General features: G+C 38.5%; 2 protein-coding genes across 4 annotated transcripts in view; both read right to left on the minus strand.

Annotated features, from left to right (window-relative positions):
* scaf8 (SR-related CTD-associated factor 8) overlaps positions 1–8,056 on the minus strand; it is a 39,751-nt gene extending 31,695 nt beyond the window's left edge. The window contains exons 1-3 of one of the 2 annotated variants that reach the window (XM_032501064.1): positions 7,899–8,056; positions 6,626–6,709; positions 1,832–1,925 (exon numbers count right to left, since the gene is read on the minus strand). Coding sequence is in view for 1 of the 2 variants with exons in the window: in XM_032501063.1 (XP_032356954.1) it covers positions 6,626–6,709; positions 7,899–7,928 (114 nt within the window). In the remaining variant the exon portion in view is untranslated. The remainder of the gene's footprint in view (positions 1–1,831; positions 1,926–6,625; positions 6,710–7,898) is intronic. The other variant, XM_032501063.1, reaches the window with a different exon arrangement.
* An 885-nt stretch (positions 8,057–8,941) lies between these two features.
* LOC116670118 (connector enhancer of kinase suppressor of ras 3) overlaps positions 8,942–13,513 on the minus strand; it is a 49,707-nt gene continuing 45,135 nt past the window's right edge. Inside the window, exons 19-25 of one of the 2 annotated variants that reach the window (XM_032500451.1) lie at positions 12,064–12,137; positions 11,720–11,791; positions 11,554–11,618; positions 11,118–11,242; positions 10,561–10,912; positions 9,925–10,115; positions 8,942–9,781 (exon numbers count right to left, since the gene is read on the minus strand). In XM_032500451.1, coding sequence (XP_032356342.1) covers positions 9,581–9,781; positions 9,925–10,115; positions 10,561–10,912; positions 11,118–11,242; positions 11,554–11,618; positions 11,720–11,791; positions 12,064–12,137 — 1,080 coding nt within the window. In that variant the 3' untranslated portion in view covers positions 8,942–9,580. Of the gene's footprint in view, positions 9,782–9,924; positions 10,116–10,560; positions 10,913–11,117; positions 11,255–11,553; positions 11,619–11,719; positions 11,792–12,063; positions 12,138–13,513 lie in introns of both variants that reach the window. The other variant, XM_032500450.1, reaches the window with a different exon arrangement.

Below are 13,513 nucleotides of genomic sequence, written 5' to 3' on the forward strand. Positions count from 1 at the left end.
AAGATTTAAATTGATCCCCCCCCCCCCATTTTTTCAAAGTCAATCCGCAGATGACAAAGAAATTGTTCAAAACCAGTTTTAACTTAATTTTGTATTGCACTCACACACGGCATGTATACCATTATGATTATTCATGCCAAATATAAATTGGTTTGAGTGTTTTCCCTACCATTGTTCTGCTGTTTTTACACATACAGGTAATTTACTTCTTGTTCCAAGCAAAAAGTTCAAATCCCTTTGATTTTAGTCACGCAACCTTGCCCTTATTTTCACCTGTTGCTAACGTCCATTGTCTCAAGAATGTAGCATACCTGTAGCAAGCTCTTTTGTAGTAACTAGCGGTAAAAAAACGTCAAAGAGGAGCATCGTGCTACAGAACAGCGATTGCCAGTTGTTTAAGCCGCTAAAGACCTGCGTAACAGCTCGGTGGTATCAGTGGCATTTAGTAGATGTGTTGAGCCGCAACAGAGTTCCTCAACACCGGCTCCGGGAATCCGAATGGTGCTCCGTCAAGTCAGCGGTGGTTGAGGGTTCAGTTACCCGAGAATAGGTGACCGTTAGCCGGGTACAGAGCACCACGAGCTGCCGGTCATTTCGGCAGAGATTACGATTAAGTAAGTAATGAAACGACTGAAACAACAAACAGGTTGTGCGCGGAGGGGGAATGAGCCCGTTCTGAACTACGGGAGCCCAGAGGGGAGCGTCGCTGGTTGTTAAGGAGAAGACTCATTTTCATTTAAACAAATCGACATTTTGACATCCACAATAGAGTTAATTGATAAAATCGGTTCATCACCCAGCCCTCCTTGTCACTCATGTGAGGCAGTGGAGGCAAAGGTAGTGAACAGGAACTACATTGTACTTTAGGATTAGGCTACATGGGTTGCATTCAAATTATTAAATTTTCATTCATTCACACTGGATTTTTTTTGTGACAGCCTTAATTTATTCCGCACCTAAAATTGTGTCTTACATACCAAAACCAGATCAGCAGATCACATCTTCCAGTCCTTTCACAACATATATGCCAGTATGAAAAACATATCCACACTGTGTGTGTAGAAGACATTAACTCTGCCTCACTGCTACTTTGTCAAAACAAGCATCCAGGGTTTATGCACTGTGAAACAGACAACCCTTAGGGAATGAAATTACCATGTTAATAAATACTGTCATTTTAATGTGACACTAACAGTGGCTTACTCTTGAATGACTACCTATTACCTAATGACTACCTAATTCTTAAAAATTCTGCACAAGGTTTGAAGACACCTCAAAAATAATATCTATCTTAAACCAGTCTGCCCTCATAAGCCTATGCCATGTGAAATAAAGTGGATATATGTGATATCGATTGAGTGGAGGATTAATGCTGAAATACTAAAACTGTGTGATGAAGCAGCACAGCACTTTAAAGAATTTGGATCCAAAAGTCAACATTTTATAAATCAGCAATGGCAACTTGTCTATTTGCAGCCTCACAACTCCTGAATTTAAACCCAAGCAAAAATTAATGATTGCTCAAGCTCCATCAGTATGCCGTATAAAGCGACTCAGGAAATGTTCTGAATTCAAGAAAGAAAGATGCATCAATTAGACCACAACACAAATTTTGTCATGAGACAAAAGAAGAAGAATGAACAAGACTGCACCATCAACTTCAAACACAATCAGAGCTGAAAGCCAACATTGACCAATGCATGATAACCAGAGGGGGAGTATAGTCCACAGTGGCAACAGCAAAACCCCCGCTTGTCTGGGTGTGTGCGAGCAAATAAGGTTTTAAAATTATCTTCTTCCATCTTCCTTGTGAAACAACCCATACTCCTACCTAAGCTGGTTAGGGATTTTCTTATCTCTTTGTAACTCTCTCCACCCCATCCTCCTGCTTCACTTTCAGTGCTTTGGGGGAGCTGGGAGAGCTGCTGAGGGAAGGGGAAACGGGTGTTATTTACAAGCAACATAAGGCATAGTAACACCAAAAGCACATCAGTTTCTTTAGAAACAAGAGTACAAACAGAACAAGGAAACCAACTATAAGAGGTATCGTTAAGGACTGGTGTGCTGGACTTGTGCTGTCAGGCCTTGAAATCTTCATTGAATTCACATAATAAATAATAATTTACATAAAGTATTAATAATAAAAAATTCAATATACATTTGTTAAGCACTCTCAGCCTGCATTCCTTAAGCATCTCAGAAGAAAATGGTGAGCAGTTTTGCATGTGAGATGAATAACCACAGATGGTCATAGGGACTTGGTTGATCAACCTTTTGTCTGACAGGCTTTTAATAGGCCCAGGTCTAAGGAAACCAGCCAGTAGTGTAATGTGGTGTCAGTATAGGAAACAAATTACAGAAAGGGTCTTATTGGCAAAATAGAGACAAATCTTGATTTAAAAAGGAAAACTTGACAGTAATCTTTTAAAAATCCCATATATAAAACTAAATAAAAAGGAAGCAGGATTTCACTAAGAGTTTTTATTGCAGGTGAGTGCAATATTAGAAGATCTTATGATGTGGGCCTCTATTAAAATCACTATCCTCTTAAACACACCCTAGTTATGTCACTGTTTAGGAAAAACTTGTCAAACAATGTTGGGCATTAAAATGTTTCTATGTGCCAACAAATGATCTAGTTATGGCCCATACATTGGTGTGTGGAGTTACTGCCTCCATGTAATTTGTGTCCCACATTTCTGGGTTAAGTACTGAGTATTTTAAACAGGAAATAAAAGGTGAAGCAACCTAAATATCAAAATCTACCTTCGACAGGTGACCCTTGGACAACTATTAAGAGAATAGCAGCGCTTTTGGGTTTTTTGGTTTAATCGCTGGTCTTAGAACAAAAATGTGTTCCTCAGTTGGGTAGCATTTTCAACAAGACCATTAGTTAGATTCAAGAGGGCAGACCATTGACTAGCAACTACATTGTTAGGATCTTTTAAATATTATTAAATACTCAATAACACAACATTCAAACCGTAAACTGATGACTGTTTTTTTTTCCAATTTGTTGTTATTATATAAGCAGCCATTGCCAATGATGGTAAGGCTGTCTACAAAAAGCGCGTTTCAGCAGCTGTCCACACAGGTCCAGCTTTAACTATTTTATCTAGCAAAACTACAGAGTGCTACCAAAACATGGGTGACCACACAGCAGTGACTGAGTGTGTCTTATGTAGACACCGGCAGAGGACTGAAGCTGCTGCTCCGTAGAGACGTAGTTAAAATACTCACAAATTATGAAATCCACCAATCAGCTCTAACATATCATTGAGCATCTAACATGGCTTCCAGTCAGAGCAGTAGCTCACGTCAAACTCATTCAAAACAATTTGTTCAAACATTAGAAAGAAGCACTGAGATTTAACATGTCACAGTAGGAAAATGTCACAGTAGGAAAAGCACAGGTGTAAATAATAAAATGACTGATGGCTAGAGGTGTTTATTTTTAATCAAATAATCCATGCATTGCAATGCGGAAATGGACGATGCTGTATCGATGCAGTGGCCGACCATAATCGATTAATGATGTCGCTCGTTAATTTTTAGGCCGTGTCATAAACATTCAAATGAAAAATAACATTCTCAGCAGCCTAACCCGTTTCATCTAGACCTATGATAGATTCTAGTCTCATTTACCTGACGTCATTTGGCACAATTCGCATACGTGCCAGAGCAAAATGGCTGAGCGGAAAAATTAGGAGAAGAGTGGAGAGAATCGCAAATTGAGAATAGGAAATAAAACACTGAGAAACTCAAGAGAGACATTAGAATAGTTAGCTTGGAAACGATCTAAGTGGAGTAACAAAGCTGAAGAGGTGTACACTATGGCACTTTTCTTGTCTAACAGCAGTGGTTTAGATCAAACGTTGCTAGTGTGCCTGGCTAATGTTGGAGCTAACAGCGGAGAGTTGGTGATTCGGAGAACGCTGATTTAAGACCAGAGAGGAAGGCGCCGTGTTTCCCTGCTAAAGAGGACTTTGCAGTAGCTGGTGACTGGTATTCGTTTTTTTAGCTGTGTTTCTTGGATTAACAGCTAACTGTAAGTTAGATTTCTGTGCGTTTGCTTCACTGAAGATAACGTCCTGTCGGACGCACAGCACACAAAGCTAATATCAGGGTTTCAGTAAGTTTTACTTAGAAACTGCTGTTAAGAGGAATAAGTTTGTGTAGCTGGAGTGTTTTAAGTGGAAACTGATAGAGAAACGGGTAAGGGGTAAGTTGTGTGTAATATAATTTTTTCTATTTAATCTAACAGCTAAATATAATTTGTACATTTAAGTTATTGTTCAGTAAACAATACCTTTTTGTTAAAGAGTCTGGGGTCTTTTATTTCAACACAGCCCAATAGATTAGCAGGTTAAAAGATAGGTGGTATATGACTAATCCAAAACAGGTAAATCTTTGTGGTAGCTACCTTTAAAAAAACGAACCCAAACACCTTACTATTCCAGTCTAAAGTTAATATTGCAGCTTGGGCATTGCACTTAACAATGCAAGCTTGTCAAGTTAAATATCCTATACGGCTTTAATAGAAAAATCTATTTGACGCATCGAGACATGGAATCGAAGACATGATAATCATAATCCAACCGTGAGATCAGTGAATATTCACACCTCTATTGATGGCTGAAAGCCATTTAGCCGCTTGTTTTCAGGTTTAAGTGCCAAATGTTAGATCTTCCAACCAGCATGTGAATATGCCAGGCTTTTCAGAGTGATCCGAGCCTTCACCTGCATCATGATGCCCTGATACGAATTGTTGGGCAAGTTACTTTTAAAAGTAATTAGTTAGTTACTAGTTCTTTCAAAAAGTACTAAATTATTTACTCAGTTACAAATTCTAAAACTAGTTACTTCAGAAAGTGTTTATTGCGTTACTTTCAAGTACATTTTTAAATGCTCAAATGTGTCCCCACCTCCACCCCTCTTTAACGAAACTTAAAATACATGTGCATGTTAAATTATTTATGATTAATCTGAATAATATAATAAAATGGACACTAAATAAAATACATTATTAACAGAAGCAATGTAAACAAATCGAGAATTTCCATGTTGCTCTGGGACAAAGTGAGACTAGCCTACAATCAAATGCCAAGTACGTATATATTATTTTTTAAATAGTGGGTACTATTTATATTTACTGGCCCTCATTTGGCCTTACCTTACCAGTCTCTCATTGACTGACTCGCTTGTGTTGTCCACTGTGTGTCCAACCATGCGTGCTTACGAACACCTGCCCAACTCTACCTCTGATTGGTTTCCCACGAAATTTGACTCAATCTCAGCCAATCGTCAGCATTCACGTGCCTGTCTTGTGCACTGCCCACTAACCATGGGAGAACAGTAAAAAGTATTTGCCTATCGGCTCAGAGATCTACTTGGTCTGATGAAGAAGAAAAAAACTTTTTCAGTTGAACTATATTTAAAGTTCTAGAAAATTCACTGTAAAGTTCAATAAATGCATGAGGTGTCCAAAGTCAACGAGTAATTGCGTTAAAAAATCGTGATCTTAAAATTTTCCTAAAATGATTGTGCCTATGATTGTCGCCATAATCGAGCAGCCCTAGCATTTTATGGGTGTCCCATATGGAAATTGGGTATTGATAAAAAAACAAAGTACATTAGTACATAAACTAATATTTATCATGGTTACATGTCTGGCTTCCTTGCTTGTTTAGCCTCTGATCTAAATTCCTTCCACTAACCCAAAAACACTTTCTCACCATCTGCCGTACTTGTAAACCTACCATCTAAATGCCGGTGTGACATGAGTTTCTGTCTCGAGGTTTTACATAAAACAAAGAGGTACTTGAAGAACAATTGATGCATTTGCACTACTTTTAGGTTATGCAAACACTGAATGAGAAAGTGTGTCCAACCTTTTGACTGGTACTGTATTTGTGAAAGGAAATAGTCATCAAAACTTGATATGCTTATACAAGCCCTTCACAGTGTCCTACGAGGCTGCATTATTTAAAAAAATGAATTATTTCCTAGATATTGTACACAAGTATTTACAAGGATAAAATTATGTCAAAAACAATCCACTCGGTTCTGTGGATGAGTTTATCTGAGCTGACATAATTTGTAATGTATCAAATCATTGCGATAAGGATATCTGCAACTTGTAAAGTACTATGAGGGCATGGCGCCACTAGCATAATAATTTTAGTGTTGTATAATTGATATCACCCCACAGAGTCTACATTTGCATTTTTATCTTTGCTTCCAAGTTAGCTTGAGTTTAGTATTTTGTATTTCATCAACCACAAATTGGCCCCTCTAAGGTAGTATTTAGATGTTATATGAATGTTGTTTAAAAAACCTTGTGACATATGATAATGCAGTTTGTGGCTTAAAAGGGTTCTTTGTTGGGAATAAAATGGCAGTATCTGTTTAACATTTTGCTTACTGTCTTCTTATCATATTGAAAACAGTTGTGAACCTGCTTTTTCTCTTTGGTCATTTTACCTAGATTTAAACATGAAAACTAAAAAAATAATAGCCATAGCTAGATGGTTATTGCATATATATTTGTCTTAACTCAACACAACTTTGAGAGCATTTCTTTATTCCCCATTACCTGCCTCATCCTTTTACACTACATACTTACTTTTATAGCTTTGATTCCAGACTTGGTGATCTGGGTCATCTTGGCCTTGGAGATTGGCGGCTTGTACTCGTTCAATGAGTACAGCTGAAAAATTAAATGAGACAACAGAGAACATGTTTTGTCATTAAATGTTACTAGTGAAACATTCTGTTAATAGTCTTTACACGACTAACAGTTATAGGAACCAGCAGTAGTCCAAAGCAGCATGCCTCTAGTCTGCAAGCTAGAATCAAACTCAACCTGACGTCACGCTGCGGTGGCCAATAACGTAACTGGCAATCGGACTTGGCAGCCCGTTTTGAGGTGGTGTGAGAGTCCGATACAGTCAACAGTAGCTAAACATCCCTGACTCTATCGCTGCTAAAAGAGAGTATAATAAGAGAATATACGATATACAGGCACTTCACTGTAACAGCTGATTGTTTCCTGCAACAAGCTCCGGCACAAAGCAAAGTCGCTGATCTCGTTTCTTTCTCCGTGAAATGAAGCTGCCTTCAACTGATCTGACGGAAAACATTAATTGTGAAATTATAAGATACTTGTGCTACATTGGGGCAAAACAGGACGTCACACAAATTTAAGTGATCATCCCACCGTTGCACAAGCCTACAGCCGGACCGACTGTTAGAGCTTGAATGAACATTGCAGTCTTTTGGCATTCTGTTTGTCAATGCCGACAAATGGTTGCGCTAGCGCGACTAGCTAGGTTAGCTTTGAACAGTTAACCTAACGTTGGCTATGAAGCCAACTGTGCAATAGAACTAGCTTATCTCAAGTAAGGTCAGTTTAGCTATATACTGTGCAACAGTTACGTTACACTAAGAAGCTAACGCTAATTCGGCCAGAATTGCATGGAAATAATTATTTGGCAAAAAGGCAGTGATTGCGAAGTATTTTACCCACGTCCATATAAGCTAGTTGGCTAGCATTAGCTCACCAAGTTCTCACAACAGAGGCGGTTTTGCTAACTTGTAGCCATCTAACGTTAGCACCAGTTTGTGGAAAATATTTGCTCATAGACCGGCTACCAAATACGAGATGTGTTAAGAAACACAATCTCTAAACCGCTATAGTCAGTACAGTCAACATGAATTAGACACAGAATAATTTAACGTTGTCGCGGTATTGTTGTGCATACAGCGGCCTTATGTAAGACTACCCTCCTCTCCTGCTACTTGATGCTAAAGTTAGCATACTAGCTACCGCAAATATGAATAAGACAACATTTTCTACTATCAGTGTGTTCAGAATTGTGCAAGGGTTTCAAACAAACCTCATTGTTAAAGGCTTTGACGGCCTCCATAGTTTTGCTCGCAGTTGACTGTAAATATTTACAGATATCTCCTCAATAACCGGTTAGAGACATGCATGCTCGACGTTTAGTGAGATGGAGGAGACTGCCAATATGGCGCATAACCTCAATAGGAAATCTGCAGAGAGACCGACGACTTCTAGCGTCAGTTTTGGGACACTACAAGTCGTACCCACACGTCTTCTCTGTACACAAACACATACCGGCATTCATCTTTGGTGACATTGACCACATCAATAAAGTGGAAAATGTTCATTCTTGTAAAAACACTTTATTTCCCTGTTTACAAACAAACACACTGACTTTCATACCAAAATTGACATAAAAGAGAATTAACATCACACATCCATGTATTCTATTTACACAGAGTTAAAATTTAACATGCACAACAAATGAAACATAATTCAGAAAAAACATCTTAGTGCCTGGAGCTTGGTTGAGCCCCTGCCAGTAGGTGTTGATGTTAGATGTCTCTGCTGGCCATTCCAAAAAGTGTTGCTTTCTGGAGCTGTGGCTGTGCTCCAGGCTGCACAGTCACATTATGCCTGATGTCTGTATCTGAATGACCTCCTAATTATCTGCTTATGTGTAACTAGTACATGGTTGGGTCTGTTGAACTTGTATGTAAGGGCCTGGGGTGGTCTTCCTTCAAGAAAAATATTAGATGTTTTTCCTGAAATGCAGCCTGTGTATAAATGCAAACAAATACTGCTACATCCTGCCTTAGGGCCAATAAACGACATACCATTGTTTAATAATAAAGTATTTTTCACATTTGCAAAAAAATATAAATTAAGTTGTCTGTTATTGTCAGTGCTTGTGGTCAAAAGTCCAAAGCATGTTTGCATTATGGTTGGAATTCATCATCTAAAAATAGTATGCTTTGGTTAAGTAGAATACATAATTACATAGCATTATCTACTGAAACTGAAGTGATTTCTTATGTCTTGGCTTTAAATGACATTGCAGTAACAATGCTTTGACACTTTGACTCTTAAAATTTTAATCTGAAATTATCATGACTTGACCAATGTTTATTCAGTTAGTGCAGGCCCTGGTGTTCAGTTTAGAAAGTCTTAATGATGTAGTATGAGGACACATGATGATACAATTACTTGGGCAAACAAACGCGCCAATCATTCAATTCATCAACAGTTGCTGTAAAAACCATGTGTAACAGGCAGTGATGGTGCATGGCAACAATATTTGACTGATAACAGTTAAAATGTGTTCACTGATTAAATCAAAGTAGATTGAAACTACTGTAAACACAAAAGTTTCCATGCAAAGAAAAATGGAATAATTATTACAACATACTCCACTATTCCAAATATTAAAACAATTTTCCAGATTTATAAAATTACAACGTAAAACAATCACCTGTAAAATGTGATCTTACAAAACAAACAGTTAAAGTAATACTAAGATATTTCACATTTTAATGTGACCTGCTAATCATATAATGTCCGCATCATCTCCATTTAGGAACAAAAAACACTCTTCTTCATTGATCCAGTTACTTGTTGAATAGCACTTAAGTCCGCTGACATCGAACAGTAGTCTCAATTGAAAACAGCAGTGGGTGTGTCCAAAGTATGTAAATGTTAAGTCCTCCAAGTCCAGACACCAGTCACGAGGAGTCTTTATAAACTGGTCTCGACCACCGGGGCAGCAATGACTGATGCTGCAGCTTTTGTGGCCTTTGATGCCACCTGCTGGTCCTGTTTAGTACGGATATCCTGAACCAATGGTACATTGGCCCCCTTCCACTCCCTGAACTTGCCTGAGGTAAGCCCCGGGTCCGATAACACCTGCTCTATTGCCTGTAGGTCTGCCTCTTTTGACTGCACCAGAAAAGAAGAGAAAAAAATTTAAGAATTGCAGCTCTCCAAATCGAAAGAATCAACATACTGTGTACAATTCACACACTAGCTGTACTATAACAGCGTAGTATAACATTAAAAAGGTGGAAAAACTAAACATGTACCTTTAATGTGCTGTTGAGAGTCCTAATAAGGTGCAATTTATCATTGACAGTGTTGTTTTTACAGCGTTTTATGAAGGAGGCTCTAAATTCCCTTTTCGTGGATGGTTTCCGATCTCCTAGTGGCGAGAGGCTGGCCTCTTTTAGACGAATATACAGCTTCTCCATCTCATCTGAACTGTTCCCATGACCCTCTGCAACAAGATTAGGTAACATTGTATCGTCACCATACACATCACAAAGATTTAAGTAGTACATGTTCTGAAGGGATGAAAGTCACAGATGCATTGGGGCCTGATCAAGAGTATAACAACACTGCTTAACAAAACACATATGGGTCACAGAAAAAAAGGGGTCATGGTACAAAATATATTAAATAATATAATGTGCCAGCAAATACATTAACCGACATATCTTTCTTTGAGCAAAGATGTGAAAGTTTTTTCAAAGTTTTGAATAACAGGAAATGCTCTCTGCTATCATGTTTCCTTACAAGTGGAAATGATACAGCAGATATTAGTATTTGCAGTCTTTTTTATTTGAAATTTGATCAAAAACAAAACCAACTGTCTTAAAGTTTTTAAAGCATAAAAGTCACAAAACCACAACCAATCAAAAAGGAGTAGATTAACGTCTCACCTTCATTTTCAGCACCTGAAACAACCTCTTGTGACTGCCCCTCCGCAGCAGGGCTTTTCTCACTGGATCCCGCTTCAGGAGGGTCCGGTTGAAGCGAGCCCTCCGACACCTGGGAGTCATCCTTTTCTTCCTTTTCCTTTTGCGGAGGTCGATGTGAGTGTACTTGAACTGAGCACACAACTGCTGTTTCCCCGGTGGGAGCGGATGCCTGCGAGACCAGGTCCAACCAGGACTGCCGGTGCTTGGCAAGTGAGGAGGTGGAGCTCTGTGATGTCATCGTACTGACGGGAGACGAGAGCGAACCGTTGGCTTCGCTGGGGACCGCGGAGGAGTAGGGGGGAGGAAGGGTACCCTGAAAGACAAATGCACTATCGTCAGACATAATACTGTACCATAAATTAAAAACGGCTTTTGTTCAGTCGAATACGGCAGTTTTATTACATATGGAAAGAAAGAAATCTTGTACATTTTAAAACAAAATGACCAGCTCCACAAGAACAAACATAGATGTGACTGATGGTGTGGTGTTGACTGTTTGTAGAAGAGACATGACTGACCTGATGTGTGCTTCCAGGTGGACCGGACGTATCCACGGAGTCCCGCAGGGTTTGTTCACAGTATGGTGGAGGGGGAATCTCTGTGCTTTCAGCTTCTTCATGGTCACTGGCTTCACTATAACACTCTGCATCACACACACACACCAACCCACACACACACACACACACACACACACACACACACAACACCAACAAACACACACCCACACACACACACACACACACAAACACACAACCACACAACACACACACACAAACCAACACACAACAATATGATATTTAATTTTAGAATTAATCTAAGCAGAGTAAGTGAACTCTCATGAAATCATACCACAACCAATCCGATTCAATTACAAAAAGCATTTTTTGTCAAGCTTAGGACAAGGCTGCTTTTCTTAGTTATAGTAATACATTTCTGATTGACATGGATGCTCACCGACGGCAGTGTTTGGTTCTGTCGGCGCATAGTGAATGGCGGCTAGTCCAAGCTTATTCAACCATCTGAAAAAGAAAAAGAACCTTCAACTCAACAGCATTTGACAAAACGAGACAATATTTTTTTCAAAAAATACCCTACAATGTTGTACTTTTATTTGACTTACACGTTCATCTCCTCGTGGCTCTCAGCAGCAAAATAAAACATCATGACGTGTGGGTGGCACGCTTTGAACGCACTGCATGAGGAAAAGTAAACGGAAAGCCATTAAGACCGAATGAGAAAAAGTTTCTACTGGAATTTCTGTAAACTTTGAATTAAACTTTGAATTAAACTCTATGTTTATTGTACTTTATTGACAATTTTTTAGATTGTTTTGAGACTATTTGCTTCCTTTCACTATGTTTGAAAGCACTTTCTATGTCATTCAGGTCCCACAATAGATATAGTTTAATCAGTTTAATCTGATTATCTGATTGAGATGAACCAGAAACTAAACTATGAGCTTACTGTTTCTTCTTGCACTCTATGGCTCTGTCGATCATGAAGTTGGCGAGGTCAATGTAGCCTTCAGCCTTTTCTGCCTGCAACGCACAGATTGAACAACAGTGAGCGTTACAAACAAAAGGAACCACTTCCTGACAATGACACCTACAGTTGAATTGCAGAAGGCTACTTCTTCTATTTTGTCCTGCCAAGCGAGGCTGACATAAGAGTAGATCTGATTGAGGTCATCGTGCCAGTAAAACCAAGCTCGTCAGTTATATTTATGCATGTATCAGAGTCGCATACAGGAAATACGGTGACACCGCTTGCCAGTTCCTGCAGTGACCGGCTGGCAGGGAGACAGCTGTGGCAGAAACAAGTATGACTCATCTGCAGCCCCGTATGCCTCACACAGTACTTCGGTGACTCAATAAATGTTGTTTTAAAAAAGATTAATGCTGTTTTAAGATTCAGCGTAATTTGGTTTTTATTCTATTTCACAAAAAGATCTACTGTAATGCAAAAACACATTTTCTTAAAAAGCACTAAGAATGGATGGATTTCAAATGGATGAATCTGGGTCCACAGTTTTTTGATTGTTGCTCAAAAAAGGTGCAAATGTTTCACGGCAGTACTTCATACGTATGTAAACACAATGCACTATGACAAACTGTCCGCATTTTCATTTTGAACATAACGATGGATATTGTTTATTAAAAATGTTTTAAACCACATTTTCTTTTCATCTTTCTTTCAGAACCTTGAATAGGAGAAACAAATTTCCTCTACTAGAAATATCTCCCTTCAGAATATTTTTTAATAATAATAATAATAATTAAAAAAAAAAATCACAGTCAACAACATGACGTATTTGGTTTAATTCATTTCATTGCTTTCGTCATCAAACAGAAGTGAATTATAACCATTGTGACAAGAGTTACTGAACTAAACACTATCTAAACAATTTTCTTGCTAAATACCCTATTGTTTTCCAAAAACGATTACAAAATTAGTATTAAAGCACATCACATCTGCTGCTAAAGATAGTCTCCTAGAAATGCTCTTGCATACATTTACTCCTGTCTGAAATGTCTCCGAAAAACAACAAAATAAGTATATTTTCAAGATCTGTTTTTTGAGCCACAGACAGATCAAAAGTATTGAGAGACCAGACAAAGGCACCGTTTGTTATGGCCTTTTCATAGGATTTGTTGACATTAACAGAAATATTAAAAGGTGTTTTGAATTTGAAAAAAACGAGAATATTGCAGCCTTATTTTCTTAAAGCACAGCCAAGAGAGAAGGAGGCAGAATACGTCAGAGCATTTCACAGCCTGGGGTAAAACCTATCTTCTACGTAAATACCAGTGGAATAACACTTTGATTATTATATACTACAAAGTAAGATGCCAACCAGTACTAATTAAGCAAATGTGAATTTGAGAGAGACAGAGAGAGAGAGAGAGAGAGAGAG

Source organism: Etheostoma spectabile, chromosome 20 (genome assembly GCF_008692095.1).
Source record: "Etheostoma spectabile isolate EspeVRDwgs_2016 chromosome 20, UIUC_Espe_1.0, whole genome shotgun sequence".
NCBI lineage: Eukaryota > Metazoa > Chordata > Actinopteri > Perciformes > Percidae > Etheostoma > Etheostoma spectabile.